Here is a 27,916-nt window from a genome sequence, read left to right as displayed (position 1 = left end):
TGAGATGAATGTAAAGGGCCTCAGAGTAGTTGAGGCCAGGGTTAGTGCTTAGTAGTTGTAGGTACTCTTCCCTTCCTTTCTTTTTTATGAGGCTCTTTTGTTTTTAAGTTGTTTGTGAAATATTTTGCATTTTTTGTGTGTTTTTTGTTTCTTTTTTCCTTTTTTTGGACCTCAGCCTAATCCATATTTTGCATTTTGTATTAACTCTTCAAAATATAAATTCAAATTTTGTTTATGAGATTTACTGCTAACACCTTAAGAAAAGGGAGGGTTATTATAAGGCCACCCCTAACCTGGAACTGCCTTAGCTCTAGAAATACGTACTCTCTCCTTGGCCATATATGGCTCCTCCTTTCTTTCTTTCTTTTTTTTTTTGAGATGGAGTTTCGCTCTTGTTGCCCAGGCTGGAGTGCAATGGCGCCATCTTGGCTTACTGCAACCTTCGCCTACAGAGTTCAAGCAATTCTCCTGCCTCAGCCTCCCGAGTAGCTGGGATTATAGACATGTGCCACCATGCCTGGCTAATTTTGTATTTTTAGTAGAGGCAGGGTTTCTCCATGTTGGTCAGGCTGGTCTCAAACTCCTGACCTCAGGTGATCCACCCGCCACGGCCTCCCAAAGTGCTGGGATTACAGGTGTGAGCCACCACGCCTGGGCTTTCATTCTTGGAACAAAATGCAAATTCTTTTACCATGGGCTACAAGACTGCACAATCTGGTCTCTGCTCTCTTTTTAAACCCTGTTCTACACATTGCCCATCACTAACTACTCTTCAGCTGCACTGGCCTCAAATGCCTGCAAACTTTTTTTTCCAGCTTTTTGCATGGTCGGTCCTCTCCTTTCATTTAGACCCAAGTCAAATGTTATATCCTTAGTGAGGCCTTCTTGTCTGAAGAAGACCGTACCCTACCCCATCCAAATGACAGTATTATTAAATTGAATTCAAATACCTCTAGGCTACATATACTTTCCAATTCCCCACCACTCCCTATTATTAAACTTCATAAAAATGAAGTAGCTTTTTTACTTAACTCATTTGTTATCTTTAACCTGCTTCTATGATATAATTGTGGTTATTTCCTTCATAATAGTGCATTGTTATGAGTACATATAATATTAGCTTTAATCATCTTTACTTTTTGGTATCTATTACTCACTGGAGCTGTGCTTTAGGTAGCCACTAGCAACATTATGTCTGTTAAACACTTGTGTTACGTTGTTAGTGTGGCTGAGGAACCGAATTTTGTATTTTATTTGATTTTAATTAATTTGAATTTTAAAAACCTGATAATTACTTCAATTATTGGAACTCAAGTATATTGGAACAATTTGAGTATGTGAATCAACTTTTTCACATATAAATTTTATTAAGTTTAAATACAGATGAAGTATTTCTGATGAAAATTTAGCATCCAAATTGAGATGTGCTGTGAGTACAAAATAAACACTATATTTTGAAGGCTTAATATCAAATGCGAAATATGGATTAGACTGAGAAGGACCAAAAAAAGAAAAACAAACAAAAAATGCAAAATATTTCATGAACAACTTACAAATAGTGATTACATGTTAAAATGAAAATGTTTTTGATATATTAGGTTAAGTAAAATGTATTAGCTGAGCACGGTGGCTCATGCCTGTAATCCCAGCACTTTGGGAGGCTGAGGCAGGCATATTACTTGAGGCCAGGAGTTCGAGGCCAGCCTGGCAAACATGGCAAAACCCCATCTCTACTAAAAATAAAAAAATTAGCAGGGCATGGTGATGCATGCCTGTGGTCCCAGCTACTCAGGAGGCTGAGGTGCAAGATTCACTTGAACCCGGGAGTTGGAGGTTGCAGTGAGCCACTGCACCACTGCACTCCAGCCTCTGTGACAGAGTGAGACTCTGCCTCAAAAAAAAAAAACAACAAAAAAAGTATTGTTAGAATTAATTTACTATCAACGTGGCTACTAGAAAATTTAAAATTTTATATGCAACTTGCCTCATATTTCTGTTGAACGGTATTAGACTTGACTTGCCATCTTGGCAAAAGCAGGGACTTCTCTTTCCTGTTTGCCAGTACACCCAGTGCCTAGTGTGGTGTCTGACACACAGTAGCTGCCTAATATCCATCTGTGGGACAGATAAATGACTCAGTTTACTTGTGTGGTTTCTGTTCACTCATAACACTGGTTTATACCTGAACTTTGCCTTAAGACTCCTCAACTAACCAGCAAATTCTCTTTAATATTTCTTAGTTCAAGTTCTAGTTTAATCTCCTCATTTCTTTACCTTAATTGTGTATAATCAGCTTTTCTTAAAAGTAAGGTGGAAGTTTTTGACAGATTTCTATTGCCTGAGTGGTAATCCTTCCCAGCACATGAATTTGTCACATTAGTCTCTCCTAGCTTTGAGAATTTATTTTAAGAAATGTCCTGGCTGGGCTCAGTGGCTCACGCCTGTCATCTTAGACCTTTGGGAGGCCGAGGTGGGCGGATCACCTGAGGTCAGAAGTTCGAGACCAGCCTGGACAACATGGTGAAACCCTGCCTCTACTAAAAATACAAAAATTAGCTGGGCATGGTGGTGGGCACCTGTAATCCCAGCTACTCGGGAGGCTGAGGTTAGAGAATTACTTGACTCCAGGAGGCAGAAGTTGCAGTGAGCCGAGATTGTGCCATTGCACTCCAGCCTGGACAATAAGAACGAAAACTGTCTGAAAAAAAAAAAAAATTTCCATTGCCTTCAGTTGCACATGACAGGCAGTCTTGTGTGTACATTATAACTCTGTTTCAGGTCCACATCATAATGCAGTCTTTTAAAATACGTTTTAAGTAATAATTAGAAATGCACATATAAATTAAAATTTAAGCGGTTGTGATGTAAATAACTGAGGAAATGGTCAGATTAACGCATACTTTCTCAGTTCTGGGGGTGTGGGGGTCACACAGAAAAACCCGAATACTTTCTATGTGTATCTAGATTTCTACCTTAGCAGATGATAAGGGCCAGATCACAAGTGTCTTTTAATTATTTAAAATCCATCCCTGATTTCACAAGTGTTTAAACATGAGAAAATGGAGACCTGAGAAATGTGTGGTGTTTGTTAGGTAAAGATAGCAGGAGGAAAAATGGATTGGTTGGAGGAGAGGATATATTCAGTATATTTGGTAGCAGGAGAGAGAGAGAGAAAGAGAGAAGGCATGTTGGAGAACCAAAGAAGTTCAGTGTAACTGCAGTTCATAGTGAAGGGGTGGAAAGCTATGGGAAATAGAAGACAGCACTTAACTCTGTGGTGTGGAGTCATGTCAGGGTGGCCTTCTCATGACAGTGCTATCTGAGTGGGGCCTCGGATGAGTGGGAGGCTATGGGGCAGTGGCGAGAATGGGAAAAATATTTTAGGCAGAAGCAAAATATTAACATAACCCTGGGATCAAGATAAGAACATCATAGAAGTCTTTTCCTCTTTCAACCCACAGTTTAGTTTTTTCTCACCTGTAGGCCGATGAATTCATCCGAGCAAATGCCACCAACAAGCTGACAGTCATAGCTGAGCAAATCCAACATTTGCAAGAACAAGCCAAGAAGGTAAGGAATGACTGTTAGACAGGCTTTCATTTTCTTTATTTAGTTCTCAGGATTGGCTGAACTTGTTTATAATCATTATGACTTTTTATGTCTTTAATACCTCCTAGAAATGTAGAGGTGTTGAGTAAAATAGAAGGAATAAGCTTAAGAGGTTAAGTATAAGTTTTTGTTTGTTTGTTTTTGAGACAGAGTTTTGCTCTTGTTGCCCAGGCTGGAATACAGTGGCATGGTCTCAGCTCACTGCAGCTTCCGCCTCCCGGGTTCAAGCGATTCTCCTGTCTCAGCCTCTCAGGTAGCTGGGATTACAGGTGCCTGCCACCACACCCTGCTAACTTTTGTATTTTTAGTAGAGATGGGGTTTCGCCATGTTAGCCAGGCCTGTCTTGAACTCCTGACCTCAGGTGATCTGCCTGCCTCAGCCTCCCTTGTTTTGTTTTTTCCAGGAAAAGGTTTCATGAGGTAAAGCATTTTAACAGGGGAATATGTTTTCATTTATAAAAGAAATGTACTTAGCACAGAAAAATAGGAAAGAAACCTAAAAGTTACCCAGGGTCATTAATGCTCAACATTTTGAAATAACTTTTTTTTGAGATAGGGTATCACTGTATCACCCAGGCTGGACTGCAGTGGTGTAGTCTCGGCTCACTGCAACCTCTGCCCCCTGGGCTCAAGTGATCCTCTAGCCTCAGCCTCCCAAGTAGTTGGGAGTACAGGCATATGCCACCACACCTGGCTAATTTTTTGTATTTTTAGTAGAGACAGGGTTTTGCCATGTTGCCCAAGCTGGTCTCCTGAACTCAAGTGATCCGCCTGCCATGGCGTTCCAAAGTGCTAGGATTACAGGCATGAATCACTGTGCCTGGCTTGAAATATAATTTTTCTAAAGGCATTTTTACAGCATAGCAGCATAGTCTAATTTTTGTTTCTTCAGAATAATATGGATCTCAGAAGTGATTCATTGCTATGGGGGAGCAAGATCCTAAGCACTGAATGGTTTCCAAATTTTAATTGGGATGATCACCAAATGTGGGTGCCTGTTATCTCCAATATCTAATTTGTTACATATCTGTGATTCATAGGTACTGGAAGATGCTCACAGAGATGCCAACCTGCACCATGTAGCTTGTAATATAGTGAAAAAACCTGGCAACATTTACTACCTCTATAAACGGGAGAGTGGTCAGCAGTATTTTTCCATCATTTCTCCAAAGGTAAGAACATACATTGTTTGCCCAAAAATCTACTCCAGCCTCTGAGAAATTCTTGGTATATGTGTGAAAATGTAGACATGTGGATTGGTATATGGTTTCTTAGAAAATTGGAGGTGATGTGAGCCCAGACATGACTCTAAAAAATATACCTGTGCTTAAATTATTTCACTCATTTTCTTGATTAAGGGAGGGACCTGATGTGTAAGGTAACTGCTTTCCAAAGGTTGTTCTGACTAGTATGAAGTGAAAAGCCAAAAAAGATTGTGGCATGATTAGGAAATGAGCTCAGTTTGTTTACAGCCCTCCCTGATGGGAACTGCCTCCTTTGCCTTCTCTAGGAATGGGGGACAAGTTGTCCACATGACTTCCTTGGTGCCTACAAACTACAACATGACTTGTCCTGGACTCCGTATGAGGACATTGAGAAGCAAGATGCTAAAATCGGCATGATGGACACGTTGCTAAGCCAGTCAGTGGCCCTGCCTCCATGCACTGAACCCAACTTCCAGGGACTGACTCACTGAGAGTGGGCTCTGACAAACAGCTCTCACAGGACCTGGCTGTCAACCTCCTTGTTGCCCCCATTGTTGCCTTGAGAATTGAGGACATGTAGGTGAATCACAAACTTCTTGGAAAGAGACCCTGTGTGAATGTAAATGCTGTCATTATGACTTTTAATTGGGATGGGAATAATCATTGAGACAGAGTCACTGTCTTTTGGGATCCTCTTTGGACACAGATACCCAAGTCAGTCAGTTTCAGAGTGTTGGCCAATGTACTTTCCTTCTTCCTCTCCATCACTTCTTCCCTTAAGTTAAAGTGTTAGAGAAGACCTTCTTCCCAGAAAAAGGTTGGTGGATTGTTCTCTAGAGAGAACTGTTTTCAGTCTTTTTTTTTTAAATATATATATAACTGGTAGTATTTAACATTGGGGTTGAGGCTGTCTCACAGTTGGTGCAACTCCAGTTTAAAATTCATCTGGGAACGAGAATGTTGAGTAATGGAGGGTGATTTAAAAAACCACAACAACAACAACAACAAAACCCTTGGCTTGGCTGGACCAGAGAGTGTGTGATTCTGGGATTTCTGTGCTGTTGATGAGGTTTGTCTTGCCCCTTTTGCTCTCTCTGCCTTGCTAGAGTAACTGAGAATCTGAGGCAGCAAAGGCCAGGTTTGGGGAGAGTCAACTTTGAAACTCACAAATTTCAGACTTGGAAGAGACATTGGATGCTGCCACTAATCATTATAGAATCCACTGTGTAGTCTCCCAAGGAGGAGATCCCAGGCTCAGTCACCTGCAGCAGAACAAACCCATCTAAATAGCTACTTAACACTGTGGAAGAGAGTAAGGCAGTAGAGTGAGAAACAAGAAAAACAGCCAAATTGTTGACTGTGAGTTAACTCAGATTGAAATTCATTTTGACCAGAATTATTCAAGAACTTAACAGGGTTTTGGCAAAATTACTGTAGTTCTTATTCTGACTAGGCTCTTGTAGGACTCTACCTTCTTTCCTATCTGTTTGGTGGAATTAGCTAAGTTTATGGATTATTTAGCATGGCTATAATCTATTGCAATATGCTGTAAAAGGAGGGAGAGATGTGTACTTGAACTGACAATTGGCCAAATTTCTCTCTGTGAATGGATGTTCCTGATGCTGATCTGCTTGGTAATACCCTCCCCCGCCGCCCCCCCCGCCCCCCCCGCCCCCAAAATTCATGGTCTTTCCTCATAAACTGTATTTCTTGTGAGCTGTAAATGGTCCACCTAAGGCCTAGCACAGGATGGGGCTAGAATCTAACAAGCTCACTCAGATGATACTTGGTCACTCAGTTCACATGGGAATGCTCTTTGGACTCAGCTGCAGAGGTCTTTTGCTGGGGTGCTGCAGAGCCGGATGGAAGAGACATTAGTGGTACAGTAGTGGATTCTGACTACAGAAAGTTTCCCAGGTTTTCAGAAGGTTCTGACCTGCATGATGATGACACATTTTGAATAGGTGCTTTATTAGTTACAAATAAACAAATTACTACAAACTTAATGGTTTAAAGCAACACCTGTTTATTTCAGAGCTTACAGTTTAGGAGTTCAGGCACCATTTCATTGGGTCCTCTGCTTCACGGTTTCTCTGAAACCCCGTAAGGCTGAAATCAAGTTATTGGTCAGGGCTGTTCTCATCTGAAGGCCTGACTGGGGAAGGATCTGCTTCCAAGCTCACTTATATTGTTAGCAGAATTTCTTTTCTTTCCTTTCTTTCTTTCTTTTTTTTTGAGACAGAGTCTCGCTCTGTTGCCCTTGGAGGCCTGAGTGCAGTGGCTCAATCTCAGCTTACCGCAACCTCCACCTCCTGGTTCAAGCGATTCTCCTGCTTCAGCCTCCTGAGTAGCTGAGATTACAGGCACACGCCACCATGCCCAGCTAATTTTTTTATTTTTAGTAGAGACAGGGTTTCACCATGTTGGCCAGGAGGATCTCTATCTCTTGACCTCATGATCCACCTGCCTCAGCCTCCCAAAGTGCTGGCGTTTGAGCCACCATACCTGGCCTGTTGGCAGAATTTCAATTCCGCAAGGGTTGCTGGCTTCAGGGGTTCCACTAGCTGACTGTTGGCTGGAGGTTGCCCTCACTTCCTTGCCACACGAGCCTCTATAACATGGCAGCTTTCTTAAGCAAAGTAAACAAGGATTAGAGTCTGCTAGCCAGATGGAAGTTACAGTCTCATGTAGTCTGATCACAGAAGTGACATTTCATCACCTTTGCCATAATCTGTTGGTTGGAAGCAAGTCACTAGGCCAGCCCATATTCAAGGGAGGGGGTTATACAAAGGCATGTATACCAGAAGGCAGACATCATTGAATCATTGAACAGATCCTAGAATCTATCTGCCACAGTGCTCAGTTGAGAAGAAGAAAGGAAAATTCTAGGTAAAAAAGGCAGTATTGCAAAGTGGTTAAGTGTGATGGTGTCAAAGTCACAGATCTGCACTTGACTCTCAACTCTGACAAGACAGCCTCCCAGCTGGCATCCCTGCTTCCCCCTCTATCCTCTCTCCAATCCATTCTGCATGCAGTCATCAGCTTGATCATTTGAAAATGCAAATCTCCCTCACTCTTGACATTTCCTCACCTAAAGAGTGGCAGAGCAGTGATTGAAATGAGAGAAACTGCCTTCTGTTCAGTAAGATGTACTCCCTGCACTGACCACCAAGGGGTGTCATTGTTCTTTCCTGGTTAAGCCAGTTACCACACTTGGGAAGGGCTAGTGGCAATGTGAGGTGATTTGGGGCACCTCAGAATGGGAAACTAGGACCCAGTGATTATATACAGTAATCACTTTTCATGTACCCATCCATCTATTCACCTGATAATTTCATTAGTATTAAGTGCCTTCTAGGTTCCACGTTCTGGTGAATAATAGAGCTGAATAAGAAATCACAAATTTCCAGGGAGCTCACAGTATAGTAGGGAAGGAAACAAGTTAACAATTACAAGATGCTCTAAGGAGGGGTGTGATAGAGGTACGCATGGAATACTATGGAGCTCTGGGGAGGGGTTCCTTATTGAGCTTGGAGAATTTGGGAAGACCCTTGGAGGAGCTGATGCCTGCTTGGTGTTGAAAACCATACAAGTTAGAACTTTCTGGAGGCTCCAATTGCCCTTTCATAGGAAGTTTGTCTTTTGGGGGTTGGGGTAGGGTTCATTTTTGGATGGAGTTTATTTGTGAATGAAGAAAGTGACATCCATTTAAGCCATATCAACCAAAGCAGTCCTGGCAATGAGGAGGGGTGGAGTGAGATATGTCCTGGCTAGAAAATCCTTGTGTCTGAAAGCTAGGAGATAGATGAAGACAGGGAGGAAAAAACATTCCAGACAAAAAATAACATGGAAGGGACATTGACCAGAATTGATACGACATTTGGGGAATCGCAGCCAGTTAAACAGGAGAATATGGACTGGGGACTATGGGAGAAGAACTAATGGAAGGATTTGGGGAGGTTGGTAATATTGGCAGCAGAGGTTGGGTAGAGGGAAGACAGGAGCTTCCATCCCTAATCAAGGCAAGGGATGATGGGAGTCTGAATTAAGCAGTGGTAGAATGAGAGGGCCTGTATTTCACCAATTACAAGGTGTACTTTTACCCCCCCACATTTTGGTGTCTGTCAAACTTGGACACTTCTAAAAGTCAGCGGCATGTCACAGTTTAAGTGGCATTTTTTTCTTTCTTAGAGCTACATAAAAGAATCATAAGCCAGGCGCAGTGGCTCACGCCTGTAATCCCAGCACTTTGGGCGGCTGAGGCGGGTGGATCACGAAGTCAGGAGATGGAGACCATTCTGGGTAACATAGTGAAACCCCGTCTCTACTAAAAATGCAAAAAATTAGCCGGGCGTGGTGGCAGGTGCCTGTAATCCCAGCTACTCGGGAGGCTGAGGCAGGAGAATGGCGTGAACCTGGGAGGCAGAGCTTGCAGTGAGCCGAGATTGCGCCACTGCACTCCAACTTGGGCAACAGAGCGAGACTCCGTCTCAAAAAAAAAAAAAAAAAAAAGAATCATAACAGATAGCATCTTACATTTCATGAAGCATGGCACATTGAAAGTACAGTCAATTGCCATCTTGTTAATAAAATATCAGAGGGATTAGAGGAAAGACTCTTAGATGATGCTTGAATTTCTGGGTTGAGTGTCTGCATTGAATAGTGGGGATCCCCTCAACAAAATTTGCAGGAGGAGGAGGACATCCCTGTTATTTTCCAGAATAATCAATGATACTCTGTGATATTGATAATCCACCTTGTTGGCCCTTACCAAGTTACTGGGTGTGAGTAACAGCTGACTGTAGCTCCCTTTCTCCACCCTAGTGCTCTGGAAGGAGGAAAGGAGAGCTGGCTTGTATCTTACTTTCTCAAGTTATCAGTCCACAAACATGAAGAGTATTAGTGTTACAGATACAAAGATGATAACTACTGTCTAGTGAGCCTTTATTCTGCTAAGTATCCATTATCTCTTTTAATCTTCACATAACCCACCATCAATGAGGTATATAGTATTCTTATGTTACAGAGCAGGAACGTCTCAGAGATTCTGAAACTGGCCCATGGTTATACAGATGGGAAGTGGTAGAGGTCAGATTCAGACACAGTCCTGTTTGAGTCTGACCATAACCTTAATCCTGTTTGGGCCAATTAAGACAGTCATAAAGGATCTCAGTATAGAGCTGTAAAGAAGTTAAATCACAAAAGTGATAAAGTAAGTTTTTTTGTTCTGTTTTGTTTTGTTTTGAGACAGTCTCACTGTGTTACTCAGGCTGGAGAGCAGTGGCTCAATCATAGCTCACTGCAGCCTTGAACTCCTGGGCTCAAGTGATCCTCCTGCCTTAGCTTCCCAAGTAGCTAGGACTACAGGTATGCACCAACATGACCAGCTAATTAAAAATTTTTTTTGTAGAGATGAGGACTCACCATGTTGCCCAGGCTAGTCCCAAATTCCTGGCCTCAAGCAGAATAAGATGTTTATGTGAGATACTATAGGAGTAGTTCACTTGAGCATTTAGTGATAGGTATGTAGAGGATGTATATCAAGGTATAGAGAAGTTAAGTAACTTATTTAAGGTCATACAACTTATAAACAATTGAGCCCATATCTCTGGCATTAAAGCCTGGATATAGAACCCCCATCAGAAGATAGGGTTCATTCGTTCCTTTAAGGAGCTGGAGCTTGGGAGGAAGGAGCTACAGCGTGCCTGGAAAAATTTCATTTCTGTAGTCTTTAAACAGCATTTGATTCAGTGGAGCAGTCTGTACTTGAAAGCTTTTTTCTTCATTTTGATTTGTAATATTATCATCTCCTGCTTTTCTCTACTTCACTGACTGTACCTTTTCTGTGTCCTGATCCTCCTCTTCCTGACATCTATCTTCTGAGGCCAAGTCTATGGCCCCCTCCTCTTTATCTCTACTAAGTGGTCTAATCCATTCCCCAGGCTTCAAATGCTGTCCATACGCTGCTGACTCGCATACATATCTCCAGCCCTCATCAGTCCCCAAGTTTCATGCACACTTGTTTGTCAAACAGCCTTACTTGATATCTCTACTTGACTTGTAGTCATTACAAATTTAACGTGTCCAAATCTAAACTCTTGAGTTCATCCCCAAAACCTGTTTCACCACCAGTCCTCTGTCTTTCCATCAGCACCTGTCTCACACTATTGTGGCAGCCAAGAACCTAAGTCATTCTTGATTTTTCTTCTTCTCCCCATACCAGTCAGCAAGTTCCAGCTCTGCCTTCAAAATGTATCCCAAATGTGACTGCTTCTCTTCTCCTCACCCCTTTCCCCCTTAGTCCAAGCCACCAACACGTCCAGCCTGGACAATGCAGTAATCTCCTAACTTGCCTCCCTGCTTCCACAGAGGCTGTCAGCATCATCTTTTAAAACTACAAGGCTGGGCGTGGTGGCTCACACCTGTAATCCCAGCACTTTGGGAGGCCAAGGCGGGCGGATCACGAGGTCAGGAGATCGAGACCATCCTGGCTAACATGGTGAAACCCCGCCTCTATTAAAAATACAAAAAATTAGCTGGGTGTGGTGGCGGGCACCTGTAGTCCCAGCTACTTGGGAGGCTGAGGCAGGAGAATGGTGTGAACCTGAGAGGTGGAGCTTGCAGTGAGTGGAGATCACGCCACTCCACTACAGCCTGGGCGACAGAGCGAGACTCCATCTCAAAACAAACAAACAAACTACAAGCCAGATCACAACACCTCTGTTTAAAAAAAAAATCCCAGAATTTCTCATTTCTTCCCTAGATTCTATGTGATCTGCCACTCTCAGGACTCAGCATGTTCCTGCTTTGCTGACCTTGCTGTTCTTCCCACACACCAAGCTCACTGCTGCTCATTTACATTTGCTGTCTCATCTGCTTGGAGCATTGCCTCCAAGATCTTTGCAGATTTGTGTCTTCTCATCCTTTAGGTCCCTGCTGAAATACCACTTCCCCGATGACCCTATCAGAAATACCAGCCCTTCTCACATTAAAGTTCTGATTCTGCTTTGTTTTCCACAGCACTTAGCACAACCAGAAATGATTTATGTTTTGCTTCTGTTTATAAGTTCTGTGATTATAAGTTCTGTGAGGACAGAGACTGTCTTTGTCTTGTTTACTGCTGTCTCTAGCATCTAAAATAGTGCCTGGCGCATGATAAATACTCTTAATAATGAATAAGTGGGCCAGGCATGGTAGCTCATGCCTGTAATCCCAGCACTTTGGGAGGCCAAGACAGGCAGATCACTTGAGGTCAGGAGTTGAAGACCAGCCTGGCCACCATGGTGAAACCCCCATCTCTACTAAAAATATAAAAATCAGTTGAGTGTGGTGGCGGGCACCTGTAATCCCAGCTACTCGGGAGGCTGAGGCCCGAGAATTGCTTAAACCTGGGAGGCAGAGGTTGCAGTGAACCGAGATTCCACCACTGCACTGCAGCCTGAGCGACAGAGTTGAGACTCCACCTCAAAAAATAAAAAAAAAAAAGAATAAATCAATGGATGGACATCTGCAGCTCTGCACCTATATCCTGCAAAGGATCCAAGTCAATGCAGTTAATAGAAATATAATGTGAGCTACATGTGTGATCTAAATTTTTCCAGTAGCTACATCAAAAAGTAAAAAGTGAAATTAACTTTAAGAATACATTTTATCACTGGGTGCAGTGGCTCATGCCTGTAGTCTCAGCACTTTGGAACTCTGAGGCAGGAAGATCGCTTGAGCCTAAGAGTTCAAGACCAGCCTGGCCAACATAGGGAGATCTCATCTCTACAAAAAATACAAACATTAGCCAGGCATGGTGGCGTGTGCCTGTGGTCCCAGCTACTTGGGAGGCTGAGGTGGGAGGATTGCTTGAGCCTGGGAGGTCCAGGCTGCTTTGAGCCATGATCATGTCACTGCATTCCAGCGTGGGTGACACAGTGAGACCCTGTCTCAAAAAAATAAATAAATAAATACATTTTATCTAACCCAACATATCCAAACTATTAGCATTTCAACAAATTACTAAAAAAAATTATTTTACATTCTTTTTTAAACTAAGCATTCGAACTTTGGTATGTATTTTATACTTAAAGCACATCTGAATTCAGACTAGCCACCTTTCAAGTGCTCAGTAGCCACATGTGGCTGCTGGCTACCATATTAGCACAAGCGTAAGTAGCCTAACTTACTGTTCCTGTTCTGTACTTCCTGTGAGATCCAGAATGAAGGAAGGTAGAAACTTCTGTTAGGGGGGTATCTTTCTCAGCTACCCTGCTTCCTTCCCCTCTCCTGAAGGAAACTTTGGGGATGTCCAGGCTAATAGATGTATGATCATATCCTTAGATTAATAATGCTAATAATTGAGCTTCGACTCTCTGTCAAGCATATAATCTCATTTAATTCTGACAACAACCCCATTTTGCAGATTAGGAAACAGGTTCAGAAAAAGTAACTTGTTCACATTTATATATCTGGTAAGTGTTAACACTGGAATGTAAACTTGGTTTAAAGGTAAGCTGGTATAATCACTATGCTACAGTTTTTAATTTGCCACTCTTTTTTTTTTCTCCGATATGGAGTCTCGCTTTGTCGCCCAGGCTGGAGTGCAGTGGTGCAATCTCAGCTCACTGCAGCCTCCGCCTCCCGGGTTCAAGCATTCTCCTGCCTCAGCCTCCCGAGTAGCTGGGACTACAGGCACGCACTGCCACACCCGGCCAATTTTTTTTTGTATTTTTAGTAGAGACAGGGTTTCACCATGTTGGCTAGGATGGTCTTGATCTCCTGACCTCGTGATCTGCCTGCCTCGGCCTCCCAAAGTGCTGGGATTACAGGCGTGAGCCATCGTGCCCGGCTACTTTGCCACTTTAATGGGCCACGTGGCAGGGAGCAATGAAAAGAAACACATGGATGATCAAAGGAAGCTGGCCTGACTCAGGCTGGGGCGTGTATGTAGCAAACCTTTTGTTGCCTCCACCTGGTTTCTCACACACCCTAGGTCTGACTTTGGTATCGCTGTTTTCAGGTCTCAGCTCCACTAATTATTAATGGTGTATTCTTCAGTAGAATCAGCTGTCTGATCCACTATTTCCTGTTCTGTAGGATGGGAATGCTAACGCTAACCTCAGGGTAGCTGAGAGGTTCCAGTGAGATGATAAGAATGTCTGTACAACATGTAGCCCAGTACTTGCTGCGTGGTGTTCTCCTCAGAACATGCTCGGTCTCATACTCCTCTTTCCCGGGCTGGCTGCAAGGAGAGGCAAAGTGTCACTTGACCTCCTAGCTCCCTTGCCCTTTTATATTCTCCTGTGGGTTCCTCACAGTGATCCCTGCTCCAGTGTCGCTTCCGGTGGGCTGGTGAGGATGGGGCCCTGTCTGAGAACCCGTGCCTGAAATCCTTACCCAATACCAAAAAGTTTCTTTCTGTAGCACGTTGTCAGCCCAGCTGCCAAAGATAGTCACCTCTGAGATGCTCTTATCCCCTCCCTCTCGCTGCTCTCACCCCTGGAAGTCCGTCTCACATGGGCTCCTGAGGGGGCTCCTTCTTCCCATCCCGTCTGTTGCTCACCTGCCTCCTGCCCTGCAGGATTGCAGATCCTTCCTCCACAATGCCTGCCAGGTTACTCTTCCTGAAACAACCTGACCACGTCACCTACCTACTGAAAAACTTTTCTTCAGGAATTGAATCCAAATTCCTTAGCTTGTCATTCATCCAAATAGTATTCCTATGTGCCTATGCCCTTCCTATAGGCACAGCGAACAGTAGCGAAGCAAACGTACAAGCAGCCCTGCCCGCGTACAAGCAGCCCTGCTCGCATGGAGCTTACCTTCTAGGGGCCCAGGAGAGGCTGGGCCCAGCATCCCTGGACAGCCTCGCCTCCGCAGCGCATTTCCTGCACCACTCCGGGCCCACGCGCCTGGGCCGCCGTCTCCACCGTGAAACCTTCCCAGCCTGGCCCAGGTAGAGGAGAAGTCCCCTTCCCCGGGACTCCTCCATTCCCCACCGCCCTCACTACAAGACCTGGGCTCCCCTGGAAACTGAGGCCCTTCTCCCCGACTACAGACCCGCAACCCCTCCCCTGCTCTGGGGATTGTGAGCTAAGAGCTAGGGTGGGAGCGAGAGGCGCTCCTCGCCAGGGCTGGCCCCCTCCACCGCACAGGAAACGGGGCAGGAGGGTGGACCCCCATCTCATGTAGGAATGCCTTGTCCCCAGGGTGAGCCCCCAGGTGAGCCTCCGCGGCCGCGTGGAAGGGGTGAGAAGCGCCGCTGCCCGGGTGCTGTCGGCGACCAGCCCAGCTCCATCTTCCCGATGTGGTCGCGGCTGAAGCCGGGCCTGGGCAGCCTCGGGACAGCCAGAGTGGGCCAGGGGGACCACGTCGCGTCCCCAGAGGCCGGCCCTCCGTCGGAGGGTTTCCAGCCTCCAGGAAAGGAGCGGGGGCTGGGAGGGGAGGGCAGAGGGTCTGTAACTGGCATGAGCGGCGTCGTCGCCGTGCCTGTGCCACGCGTGTCGCCGGTTGGAGAGCTCCGCCTGGATAGTTTCACTCCGCGGAGGCGCCGCCCTGCCACTCAGTTAGAAACCTCAGAGCCATATTCAACTCTCCCCTCCTCTGCAGCCCCACTGCCACAACCCTGCTTTTCTCCTCCTCACGTCCACCCTCCTCGCCCCCCCTCCCCCGTCTCCTGGCCGGTTTCCTTTTCTGCAGTTTGCCGCCTCCAAGCCGCCCTGCGCTCCCTGCCCGTGTCTGACAAAGACTCTGCTCCCTTACTGAACACCACAGTGCCCGCCACGGGCTGCCACTCAAGGTCACATCCGCACGACCACCCCCTGCAGCCTACCTGCCAGTGTCATCTCTGGTCACCCCTCTCTCCCAGGATCCAGCCTCCTCATCGTGCTTCCGCACCTGCGGTTCATTCCCTGGGCCAAGAATGTCCCTCCTAATTCTTTGTTCATCCTTAGAGACCCTGATAAATGTCACCACAGGAGTGGAACCTTCCCCTGCCCCACCCCAGACTTAGTCTCTCCACAACAGCTGGCACATCCCCTTGTCCAACATTACACTTGTCCCTACACACAGCTGCCTCCTCTACCAGACTCTGAGCTGCTGGAGGGTGTGGCCTGGCTCTTGTTCTTCTCCTCATCCCCACACACACACAAGGCCTGGCACAGAGCAGCCATCAGCAATAAATAAACAGCATTTAAAAAAATGAGTAAGTGGAAGACCAAAAGAACTGGGTAGTTGCTGGGTATGCGGAAGGGGCTGGACTGTTGAGCATTCATCTGAGGCTTCTCGGAGGCCACACTGGGCAGGGTTAGATGGAGGGTCAATAGATTTGGTGCAGCGAGAGGGCCTCAGAGAAGCACCAGAGTGACCTGTGATGTTAATTTAACAAACACAGAACAACGTCTATTGTCAGGCCTCATACTGGGCACAGGGACCTCGGCCAGCACTCAAATTGCATTCCCTGCAGGAAAGCCAGTGTAGGCGGTGCCAAAACAGAGTGCCAAGTGTCACACGGTAAGCACAAGAAGACAAGACCATACAGATGAGGGGCACCTAACGTGCTCGGGGGGGATGTCAGAGGGGCTTCCCAAAGAGGAGCACCACCCAACCCAAGTCCAAAGGGAGGTTCTGAGAAGGGTGGGGAGGACTGAGAGGAAGCTGGGAGAGCTGAGCAGGGCTGGCACACCAAACGCAGGAGTTGGACTCCATCCTGAGGGCATTCAAGAAGCTGGGGAGTGATCAGATCACCTGCAGGCTCGTGCTGTGCCAAGCCTCAGCCCTCACCCCTCCTGGGAGCCTTCTCACCCCGTGGCAGGCTGAGCCCCTTTTTGGTGCTCCCTTAGTAGCCCAGTCACCTCTTTTCTGTGCAGGGTTAGGTACTGCGGCTAAACTGTGTCCCTTGGTCTTAATATTTTGTGTCCCAAGCACCAGGCACCACATCTTGCCCCTGGCCCAACATTTGCTGAATGAATGAGTAGTTCCTTATTTCTGTTGTCTTCTACAGCCCTTACTCTCAATTCCACATCCTTTCACACCTGGGACCCGTGCATTCTGCTGCAAACAGCATTTAATTGGGAAAGAGGAGACCCAAATCAAATCCTGGCTCCACCATTTACTGGACAAGTCACTTAACTCTCCTGAAACCTCAGTTTCCCCATCTGTAAGATAAGAGACCACTATGAATAGAGTCTAAGTCTCCACATGTATGCAAGAGACTCATTTCCTTGGATAGGTTGTAAACTCTGTGATGGCAGGGACCAAGGTTTCTACCAGCACCCAGCTCAGGCAGAGTATATAACCAATGCAACATTCAGTCCTCTTTGTCGGTAGACAACAGAGCACAGGGGAAAGAACACTTAAGGCAAAATTGTAAGTTTTGTTCTGCCACTTCTGGTGTGACCTTGAGCTAGGTTCTTCCCATCTCTGAGTCTTCCTTGCTTTACCCGGAAAGTAGGGATAAGAATCCTGGCCTGACAGTGCTCACAGGGCCAATGGAAATCCTAAATGTGAAAGTGGTTTGTGAATGGAGGAGATAATGAAAGAGATAATATAGTAGACAATTGACCATTAATTAAAAATTAACCAGTGTGAAGTAGCACAGAGGCAGCAGCAATGCTTGACAGCTGGTAGACAGACCCTGGGCACCTGCTAACTGTTTCTGAGCAGCAGACACTGGGATGTTTGATCTTGCTGGGGTCAGCCCAGAGACCCAGGAGAGACCACTACAGCGGGTTCATGGGGAGGGAGTATGCAGCAAGTCCTTTGTCCCCTTCCCTCACCAGATTTCCCTGGCTTGCATTGCTTCTTGTTTTAGGTTTGGAGGGGCTCTGGCATAAGAAGGTCTTAGGAATCCCAATGGCTCTGGCCATGTAGCTACTGATCCCCTTTGGTGAGTGAGGCTGGCCCATGGAGGCAGTGAGCCCAGCAGTGCTGCCCTGATAAACTCTAGTCCCAAACTCCAAGTCCCAGGTGCTGGCATCTTGGTTGCAGGTTTATGAGAAAGGACCATGGTTTGTCTTAGCTCTTGTCCAGACCAGATGGGCCTGGGGCTGAACAGAGGGGCTGGATGGAGGCAGAGCTGGAGGTGAGATTAATCCTCACCTCTGAAATGGGTGAGGATTAAATGAGAAGACAGATCTGGGAACACCTTGAAACTTGTTTATTTTACTCAAATGCAGGATCTATTTGTGGCTGGTATGTTTGCCCCAACCAGTGGGGCTTCTCAGTTTTGGGGAGGAATGGGGCTCTTTCTCCAAGAGACTCAGTTTCACAAGCAGATTGAGTGTAAGGTGTACAAATGTGGTCTTAGAGTGAAAACAGAGACAAGACAGGCTGTGAAGATGGGCAGGGCCAGCCAATTTCCTGTTGTGGGAGAGACTGGGAGAGACTGGGAGCACTGTGGGGCCTGGGCTGGACGGGCCCGCACACACAGGGAGGCTGCTGCTGCCTCGCAGGCCTGGCCATTGAGCTCCCTCACTGCCACATCCCACACACCTCCTCCTGCTGAAATCTATGCCCCTAGCAGAAGAAACACCAGATTTAGAATCAAACAGATGGGATTTGGTTCTACTTACTGTATGACTTTGAGCAAGTATCTTCCTTTCTTTTAGCCGTAGTTTCCTCATTCATAAAATAGGGGAGAATTCTAGCACCATCTCCTGAGGTTGTCAGGATCTGAGAAGCAGACATGGGGATGGGAACATAGCGAAAAGATCTTTGTGAACTATTCAGTGCTGTACACTTTTTTTTTTAGACAGAGTCTTGCTCGGTCACCCAGGCTGGAGTGCAGTGGTGTGATCTCGGCTCACTGCAACCTCTGCCTCCTAGGTTCAAGCGATTCTCCTGCCTCAGCCTCCTGAGTAGCTGGGATTACAGGTGTGCACCACCACACCCAGCTAATTTTTGTATTTTTAGTAGAGACGGGGTTTCAACATGTTGGCCAGGCTGGTCTTGAACTCCTGGCCTCAGATGATCCACTTGCCTCAGCCTCCCAAAGTGCTGGGATTACAGGCATGAGCCACCATGTCCAGCTACACATTCATTTTTAATCTGCCGTCTCTTCCCTTGTGGGAAGTAGGCCTGCTCTTCTGACTGGGACCTGTCAGAACCAGGACCTTGAGGCACCTCGGCTGCAGCCCTGTGCTTCAGAAGGAGTGAGCTTGGACTGTGGGACAACAGGGCTTCCTGGCACTAATTCTCTCTCAAGCCAACCCTTCATCAGTGACAAGGGCCCACCTCTTAGATGGGAGAATGGCCCATATCCCCTGCGTTCTGGGCCATGGGGCTCCAGGAGAGTCAGCATATGGACTGGAGGGATGTCTGCACTGCAGGGCAAAGGTGCAGTCGGAGAGGGAGTGGAAACTATGCTTGTGTTGGTTCACCCACTCTGCTATTGAGCTTTCCCAAGACGCTGGATCCTCAGCACCTTTGTCTTCACCTCCTGAGTCTCCTTCATCTACCTCCTGTCTCCCTTAGTCCAGCCAGTGAAACAATGTAGGGAGGGTGCCATTCTGGGATGAGATCTAGTGGAACAGTTCCCTGGGAGCCTCTTCTGGGACTCCTTAACCTTGGGAACCCTTTGTCCCTCTCTCTTGGGCCCCAGGTAAGGGTACCAGTTTCTTCCTGAGCCATGACCAGAGCCATTCCCAGATAAATGAGGTTTCCTGGAAGGATGTTACCAGTGCCTTATCTCTGACCAACATGGTGCTGGGGCTCTTCTCCATCATCTTCAGCTTCAGCAGGTAGGTCTGGGGCCCAGCAAGCTCTTAGCCAAGAGCTGGAGCCAATGGCATGAGGGAAGGAGAGGGAGAGTTTAGAGAGCAGGCACTGAGGCATAGGAATCCACGGTGTACCCAGGGAAAGTGCAGTGGCTTAGGAGTCAAGAGGCCAAGATCCCATACTCAACTGTACCAGTTCATTCCAGCTATGGCAGTCTAGAATCGTTTTTATGAGAAAGTCAATAGATTCTGTTCTGGTGGCCCTTATGCAATCTTTGGGTAGGCCACAGTTCATATTTTCTAATTCTTAGATCATATGACCTGGCAGAATATTTGAAATTAGCACTGTTCTGGGAGGTCCGAGACATGTATATGTTCCCCCGAAATGTTGTAAGCAAATTCTATTTCTGTAAGTTGAATCCCATTTCAATGTTTTTGGGATGTCAGTCCTTTAAAGATAAATCCTTTATGATGCAGGTAACATCTCCTAATCTACTTGATTGTCTATAACCATCAGCAAGTGACTTCTCTTTGGATTTGTTTCTCATCCACAAAATAAGATGACTTTACCTGATGATGTTTAAGCCCCCTTCCAGCTGGAAATTTTTGTGATTCTCTAAGTCTTGGTTTTTGGAGTATAATAACATAGGGCACACCTACAGCAGAAAATTTCTTTTTTAAAGAAACTTTTTTTTTTTTTTTTTTTTTTTAAGAGATGAGGTCTCACTATATTGCCCAGGCTGGTCTCAAACACCTGGGCTCAAGTGATCCACCTGCCTAGGCCTCCCAAAGTGCTGGGATTACAAACGTGAGCCACTGTGCCCAGCCCAGAAAATTTCTATCGTCTTAGTTCAGCCTAATTTTCTAAGAGTGTTGCCATGATGGTGCCCTGAGTATTTTTATTTAGCTTCAGTCCCCTTTAGATACATAGGACTAGGTCTAAACAAAGGAAATGCTGTGGTAGTTTGGAGACAGCTGAGGTCTAGGTCAGGCCCTTTGCTTCTTCTGGGTTGCCTAAGCATTGCAATCAGGGTGCAGACTTGAGAATGGGCCTCTCAGGGCAGGTTTGCTTGGAGCTGTGGTGGCAGCTTTTAGAGGGACCTGGGAGCGGGTGCTGGATGGAGGCACAGAATCAAGAATGTGGGGTCTGAAAGAGCTCATGGAAATCATTTAAAGCATCAAAATACATGAGACAAAAACTAATAGAACTGCAAGGACAAATTGATGAGTCTACTATCAAGGTTGGAGATTTCCACACCCCTCTATCAGAAACTGACAGATCCAGCAGACAGAAAATCAGCAAACACATAGTTGAAGTCAGCAACACTATTGGTCACCTGGATAAAATGGACATCTATAGAGTACTTCATCCAACCATGCAGAGTACACATTCTTCTCAAACTCACTTGGACAGATCACATTCTGGGCCATAAAACATACCTTAACAAATTTAAAAGAAGTATACTCTCAGACCACATGGAAATGAACTAGAATTCAATAACAGAAAGATAGCTGAAAAATCCTGAAATATATGGAGATTAAACAACACACTTCTAAATGACACATGGATAAAAGAAGTCTCATGAAACATTAAAAATGTTTTGAACTAAAAAAAATGAAAATATGATTTATCAAAACTTATAGGATGCAGGGCAAGCAGTGCTTTGCTTTGAGGGAAATTTATTGCATTGAATGCATATAGTCAAAAAAAGAAAGATTTAAAATCCATAATTTAAGCTTTAACCTTAGGAAACTAGAAAAAGAAAAGCAAACTAAATCCAAAGTAAGCATAAAAAGTAAAAAGTAAAAATCAGGCCGGGCGCAGTGGCTCATGCCTGTAGTTCCAGCACTTTGGGAAGCTGAGGCTGGTGGATCACTTGAGGTCAGGAGTTCGAGACCACCCTGGCCAACATGGTGAAACACCATCTCTACTAAAAATACAAAAATTAGCCAGATGTGGTGGCAAATGCCTGTAATCCCAGCTACTTAGGAGGCTGAGGCAAGAGAATTGCTTGAACCTGGGAGGCAGAGGTTGCAGTGAGTGGAGATCACGCCACTGCACTCCAGCCTGGGCAACAGAGGGACTCCATCTCAAAAAATAAAATAAAAATTAGAGTGGCAATCAGAGAAATTGAAAACAAGAAATTAATAGAGAAAAATGAATGAAACCAAAAGCTGATTCTTTGAGAAGATCAATAAAATCGATAAACTTCTAGCCAGGCTAACCAAGTTAAAAAAAAAGACAAGAAAGAAATTACCAATATCAGAAATGAAACAAGGGCCATTACTACTGATTCCACAGACATTAAAAGGATAATAAAGGAATGCTATGAACAACTCTATGCCCACAAATTTGATATCGTAGCTGAAAATAATCCCTTAAAAGATATAAGTTACCAAAACTCACACAAGGAGAAACAGGTCATCTGAATAGGTTCGTATCCATTAAACAAATCATTTAGCACACACTCCTCATTTTACAGATGGGGGAACAGGCCTAGAGATGGGGTAGTGATTTACCTAAGAATTCATAGGGAGATGGTGGTGGAGGCTGGGCTAGAACCTAGGTCCCCTCTGCCATCAAAAATGCCTGGAAGTTAGAGTTGGAAGGGATCTTAGTGATGTTCTAGGGGGTTTGGGGCACCCCTTTAAGACTGTAGATTGAGTTTGTGAGGGATGTAGGCATGTGTGTTCATGTGTGGTGCAAAAAGCAGCATATATCAGAAAGGATGTGAGTGTGGGGGACATGAGAGATGTGTGTATGTGTGCAAGTGTGGGAGGCGTGTGGGAAGTATATTAGTGTATACTAATATACTAATTGGGGTGGGGGGAAGAGTCTCCAGTGGAAACTGCAAAAGTGCTTCCCTGTTTGGGCTTGCTGGCCTGCACTTTAGGAAACGCCACTATGCCTCCTGGATGCTCCTGGTCAGCTTCCTGTTGGACGTGGCAGTCAGGGCAATGACCAGCCACATCAACATCTGCTCCAAATTGGGTGAGTTCAGGCCCCAGGCCCCTAATCCTTGCCCCCAGTAGCATCCATCTGGGGTCACCCCTTCATCCATCCTCTAACATCCCGCAGGCCTTCATCAGGCATCCACCCCTGTTCACACCCCCCTGAGAGCAGCAGCAGCAGCCCTAGAGCAGGAGTTCAGGAGCCCCGCGGTCCAGCTCCAGCTCCTCTGCTGGCTCACTTACTGACCTTTGGGCAGTCCTTGTCCTGGCTTTCAGTTTTCTCATCTGCCCTGCTTCCCTGTTCTGGGCCCATCCAGGTATTGGAGTGGAAGTGGGTAGGGGTGGGGTGAGAGGAAGTTGGCAGAGAGGAGATGAAAATTAAACCAGCAGAGCAGCTGGTTTAAAATACAGTAAAATGCTTCCATGTAAGATTTAGCTTGAAAAAAGTCCCACAGCTTATCAGTTTGTATCTGATTGTAGTCCAAGCCTTGCATGTTAAGGGATGGGAAAACTAAGATCTGAGGGGGAAATACTTGCCCAAGGCCACTGGCCAGCGCAAGGCAGAGCCAGGAGGAGATCCCGATCTTTGATCTGAAGACTGCCCCAGGGGAGAAGCTGTTGCTTTCTGGGACCTCAGGACCCCTCTTGTCACTACCCCAGCTCCCCTACTAGATGGGGGCCAAGGTGCAAGACGTGGGAGTATAAGTTCTTCTAACCTTGGGCCCTCTGGGGCAGGAGCTGAGCTGAATGACTTTGCCGTCTTCACCACCTTCGGCTTGGCCTCCGCTCTGCTCCTAGGCGTGGATGGACTTCTGAGTGGGATCCTGGCCATCATCTATGTGTCAGCTGCTTCTTTCCACTTGTCCTTTTATTCACCTGGTGAGTGGAACCAAGATTGCCTTAGAAAAGAGGGCAGGGGAGCATAGAACAGGGGGTTGTCGGATGCCAGAAGCCTGGGGTGCAGTTACTGACTCCTTTTTTGGAGCTTCTCTTCCTTCCTCCTTGCATGCCCCATGCCCCATGCCCACTGAAGGCTGCAGGCTGCATTGGCAGAGCCCTGGGCTGGGAGGCAAGGGCCTTCATTTCTTGGAGCAGCTGTGCCTCTTTCTCAATGCATGACCTGTGACCTTTGGATGGAGCACATTGATTCTTGGACTAGAACTGGAGGTTGTATTCCAGTTCCTCAAAACAGATGGAGAAACCATGCTCCAGTGAGGGAAATTGTCTTGTCTACGGTCACAAAGTGAGGGAGAGCAGATACAGCACAGGGCTTAGACTAGCAGGTCTCAAAGGACCCTTTCAGCAGAGACTTCCTAGGAGCCAGGGCACACCCTGGTCCTAGCTGGCTGCCTGCTTTCTCTTGGAAAACCAATGTAAAACCCATGCATCATCTTTGTGAATAAACGATTTTCAGCCTGCCACTGCCTTTGGGTTTAAGGGAATATTGTATCCTGGGTAGGGGAATACCCAAAGAGAGAGCGGCTTGCTTCATTTTGGTATCTTTAGAGCACAGGGAAGCAGCTAATCTCCAGCGTTCTTCCTGGCAGGAGTCCCCTCCATATACAAGGGTCTACCCTGCCCCTATGCTTCCTGCATCTTGGCTTCCACCTCCCTTCTGACCAAAGGCAACAGCTTCATCCTCTGCTGCATGGCCTCACTCATGATTCTCTTCATGATGGACCAGAGCTACTATCCATATGACAAAATCCTGGAGTCTGAGAACTGGAAAAAATTGGTTTATATAGGAGGTGAGTGAAAATGTCACTATGGCCAATTTGTTATCACTGTTGCTTATTGCCACTGTACCTCACCCCAGCATTTTTCTATCTCCCTTATTCTGCTTTATTTTTGCCCATAGAACTGATAATCATCTGACATATTTACTAGTTTTCTTATTGTCTATAAACACTAAACCTACCCCCAATAGAGGACTCTCTTTTATTCATGCTATTAATATAATCCCCAGTGCCTAGAAGTGTGTCAATCACATCGTAGGTGCTCAGTATATACTTGCTAAATGTTAATAAGTTCAATAGAGATTTAGGAAGCACCCACCGTGTGCCAGGTACTGGAAATCAAATTGGTAAACTAGGCAAACAGTCCCTGCCTCTGAATCTAGAGCCTGATCACAGGGGAGACAGATATCAAACAAATAATCACAGAAATATCTAGAAACACATAGTTTTACTGTATGTATTATGCAAGTGCAGGGTGCTCTGAGAGAGTGTCAGAGGGTGACCTACTTCAGGCTGGGATGATCTGAAGGGAAGAAAGGATCCTTAAGCAGGTGTCATTTAAGTGAGACCTACAAGAGGAGTGGCCAGGTGGGGATGGGGAGGTTCAGGAGGTTCAGGCAGAGGAACAGTATGTTGTGATGGCTTTGAGGCCACAGGGGCTGGACACATTAATGGAGCAATGTGGCTGAAACTTGCTGAGACAGCCAGTGACACAGACTGAGGCCATGAGGTGAGCAGACCTGGCAGGATTTGGGATTTGATACCAAAGACAAATGAGGAGCCTCTAAAGGGATTTATGCAGGGAAGTGGTATGACTGGAGCAGCAGTTTTCAATAATCACTTTGACTGCAATGTGGAGAATAGATTGTAGGTCTGAGAGGTAAGGAGGAAAACAAACTTTTTGTTCAGATGAGAGGTCATGGTGGCAGTGGAGATAAAGAGAAGTGAATGGATTTGAGATAAATGTTGGAAATAGAATTGACATTGAGGAAGGAGGAGGAGACATGAATGACTCTTAGGGTTGGGTTTGAAGTAACTGAGCACTGGGTTCCAGGCCCTGAGTTCCTGGTCACACTGGGGCCTTGCAGAAGTCTCCCTAGAGCTTCCCCTGATTTAGGGCTTCCTTCAAGGAATATCAGTTTTTCTTCTCTTAAAATGTGCTCCTGTAAACAAGACAAACAACTGTGGGGATACAGAGTTCCTTCCATTATTCCCGTGTGAGTCCCATCTAGTTTATAGGGTCTTCGGTTTCATCCTGACCTTTCCCTTAAGTTTTATACCTTTTGTAACGTTAGCACCAACAGCTCTTTCAAAGCTCCAGGAGCTGGCTCCTCCTACGCCTTAGGTGGCAGAGGCAGAATGGTGGAGAAGCTTCTGGGTTTGGAAGCTTCTCAGGAAGACCTGAGCCCAAGTTCTAACTCTAGCACATATTAGTTGAACTTGGGCTAATACCTCACTGTTTTAAGCTCAATTTTATTCATCTGTAAAACGAAGCCACTAATCCCTACTTTGCAGGATTTCTGAGATTAAATGAGATAATAAATATAAATCCTCTGGCACAGATGTGTCCATTTCTAGCCTCACCCTTCTCCTCCACCTCCCCTTCTCCTATCTCATAACAGTAGTATTGCTTAGTGTTCTTCGCTTCTGCAGATACTACTGATACCCCTCTTCTCAAAATAAACCACATACTTGGCCTCAGCCTTCCTCAGATTGTCCTGCTGTGTGAGTAAGGGAGGAAACTGCACCTTACAGATTTTGACAACAGTTAATACCAGAGCCCTACTGGGTAGAATTCAAAATGGCTTCTGTGGACGTTCTTCTTATTTGGAGTGCAGCCAGTCGCCTTCTTAGACTGAGGTCCCTACTACCCCACAGAGCTTCGTACGTCTGAGAACTGGCCTGTGACCAGCACTCTGAGACCTTATATGATATACTTTTTTTTTTTTTTTTTTACAGAGAGTACCCCAAAATCATACATATATTGTAGAGAGGGGTCTTACTCTTTTGTCCAGGCTGATCTCAAATTCCTGGACTCAAGCAATCCTCCTGCCTTGGCTTCCCAAAGTACTGAGATTACAGGCATGAGCCAATGCGCCAGTCATGTACTTTCCAAGACAACTCTGGTTTTCAGTATTGTCTTTTTGCCTCAACAGTCAATGACTATTCTTGAAATGCAGTATTCCAAAATGCCCATGCATATCCTTAACTGCTTCTTACTCCTAGAAGTGGTCTTCTATCAGATCATATGTTCTGATTTCTCTTACAGGATACATGGTGATCATTCCCATGGAAATACCATTGGCTCATAGTCTCTTTGTCCTCTTTTTGAGCTCCCTGAGGCAGTATGTCTGGTTTTTAAGAGTTAAGCAGAAGTGGGTTTGAATCAGGACCTTGCAAGGGTTACTTCTGTTTCTTCTTATGAAAAACAGACTTAGTTCTAAACCACGGGATTATTGTGAAATGTAAATGAAAAAAAATGTACACATCTAGCAGAATGTCTAGTGCAAAATAGATATTCCACAAACGTGAGTGCTCTTTTGCCTTTTGGTGGCGAATCTGAGTTGCAAATTGTGTTGGGAGTCCCCAAGACCACCCCTGAGAAGACTCACAGGACTCAGCTTGTTGTACTCATGGCTAAGATTGATTTCAGCAAAAGGATGTAAAGCAAAATCAGCAAAGGGAAAAGGTGCAAGTTCAGGGGAAACCAGGTGCAAGCTTCAGAGAGTCCTCTCCCAGTAGAGTCACACGAGATGCACTTAATTCCTCAGCACTGAATTGTTATAATTGTTATAAAGTGTTGGCTACCAGGGAAACTGATCAGAGACTCAGTGCCCAAGTTTTACTGGGGGATGGTCACATCAGCACCCTGTGCCTACCAGGTACCAAAATTCCAGACTCCCAGAAGGAAAGCAGGTGTTAGCACTGTGCTTATATGAACAGTCTAGGAACAGTGAGACACTCTTATCAGTTGGGGAAAGTTTTATGTTGGTCTAGGGAACTGTTTACTATTCAAGTTTCCAGCCATCAGCCAAGGGCCAGCCTAGCAAGAAGGCCTTTCTGAGGATAGCAGTCTCAGGCCTGCACGTAAACTCTTTTCTGCATACATACCATATTGCATTGGTCATTATCACGTTAAATTTAAAACAATGAGGTAGATTTTTTTTTTCCTAACAAGGGTTTTTGGTTTTTGTCTTGTTTTGTTTTGTTTTCCCTAACAAAGGCAATTCAGATTTATTATTGGCTGAAACTTCTGATGTGAATTTGACACAATGGAACCTGAGACTGCATTGGGCTATACTTCTGTAGTTACTTACCTATCTCTATTAAACTGAACTTGAAGACAGGGCTCCTGTCTCTTTTTGTTTGTTGCTTAGGCACTGTGGGTGAGAAATAAACAATGGGAGGGTGGGGACGGGAGAGTAGAGGGTAGAGAGCATAGAAGACAGCTTCCTAGAAATTGAGTGCACTTTTTCTTCTTCCAGGTGTCATCATGCTGTTTTTCTCCCCATTGTCTCTGTCTGCTTTTTACTGCCTGATGTGGTCGCTCTCGTACATCTTCTTTCCAGATGCTCTGTGGGGCAAGGCAGCCTGTCTTTCGCCACAGCACTGAGGAAGCTAAACAGCTCTACCAGCTCCTGCCGGCCTCTGTGGGGTTTGTGTCAGCATATTGGGTCAAGCCTGCACTAAAGCGTTGTATGTGCCTGTGTTCTCA

General features: G+C 45.6%; 2 protein-coding genes and 1 long non-coding RNA gene across 5 annotated transcripts in view; 2 read left to right on the top strand and 1 right to left on the bottom strand.

Moving 5' to 3' along the window:
- Positions 1 to 19,488, top strand: part of C1H1orf50 (chromosome 1 C1orf50 homolog) — a 22,520-nt gene extending 3,032 nt beyond the window's left edge. Inside the window, exons 3-6 of one of the 2 annotated variants that reach the window (XR_008515567.1) lie at positions 3,484 to 3,570; positions 4,650 to 4,781; positions 5,120 to 5,390; positions 19,399 to 19,488. Coding sequence is in view for 1 of the 2 variants with exons in the window: in XM_002810957.5 (XP_002811003.1) it covers positions 3,484 to 3,570; positions 4,650 to 4,781; positions 5,120 to 5,305 (405 nt within the window). In the remaining variant the exon portion in view is untranslated. Of the gene's footprint in view, positions 1 to 3,483; positions 3,571 to 4,649; positions 4,782 to 5,119; positions 6,821 to 19,398 lie in introns of those variants that run through there. The other variant, XM_002810957.5, reaches the window with a different exon arrangement.
- LOC129051377 (uncharacterized) lies at positions 12,328 to 23,311 on the bottom strand. The gene is made up of 4 exons (XR_008515568.1): positions 23,182 to 23,311; positions 14,621 to 18,470; positions 13,917 to 14,040; positions 12,328 to 12,741 (listed from the first exon to the last, which is right to left on the bottom strand). It is a non-coding gene; the product is annotated as an uncharacterized LOC129051377 (long non-coding RNA).
- On the top strand, positions 14,885 to 27,916 carry TMEM269 (transmembrane protein 269). Of its 2 annotated transcripts, XM_054536807.1 has the most exons (6): positions 14,885 to 15,020; positions 19,399 to 19,537; positions 22,408 to 22,505; positions 23,201 to 23,344; positions 24,013 to 24,213; positions 27,687 to 27,916. In XM_054536807.1, the coding sequence occupies exons 1-6, from the start codon at positions 14,993 to 14,995 to the stop codon at positions 27,812 to 27,814; spliced, it is 738 nt and encodes a 245-aa protein (XP_054392782.1). In that variant the 5' UTR covers positions 14,885 to 14,992; the 3' UTR covers positions 27,815 to 27,916. The 2 variants fall into 2 exon arrangements, with proteins under 2 accessions (XP_054392782.1, XP_054392790.1); XM_054536815.1 differs by lacking the exon at positions 19,399 to 19,537 and having other exon boundaries at positions 14,932 to 15,020; positions 23,126 to 23,344.

The sequence above is a fragment of the Pongo abelii genome, chromosome 1 (genome assembly GCF_028885655.2).
Source record: "Pongo abelii isolate AG06213 chromosome 1, NHGRI_mPonAbe1-v2.0_pri, whole genome shotgun sequence".
Taxonomy (NCBI): domain Eukaryota; kingdom Metazoa; phylum Chordata; class Mammalia; order Primates; family Hominidae; genus Pongo; species Pongo abelii.
Note: the sequence above shows the minus strand (reverse complement) of the source record. Positions and strands in the feature narration are given on the sequence as shown.

Bases quoted from the DNA above. Each gene is read 5' to 3' on its own strand.
- TMEM269 (XM_054536807.1), top strand. From the start codon at position 14,993: ATGCCTTGTCCCCAGGGTGAGCCCCCAG. The intron at 23,345-24,012 runs GTGAGTGGAACC...TCTTCCTGGCAG, and splicing joins CTTGTCCTTTTATTCACCTG to GAGTCCCCTCCATATACAAG. The intron at 24,214-27,686 runs GTGAGTGAAAAT...TTCTTCTTCCAG, and splicing joins AAAATTGGTTTATATAGGAG to GTGTCATCATGCTGTTTTTC.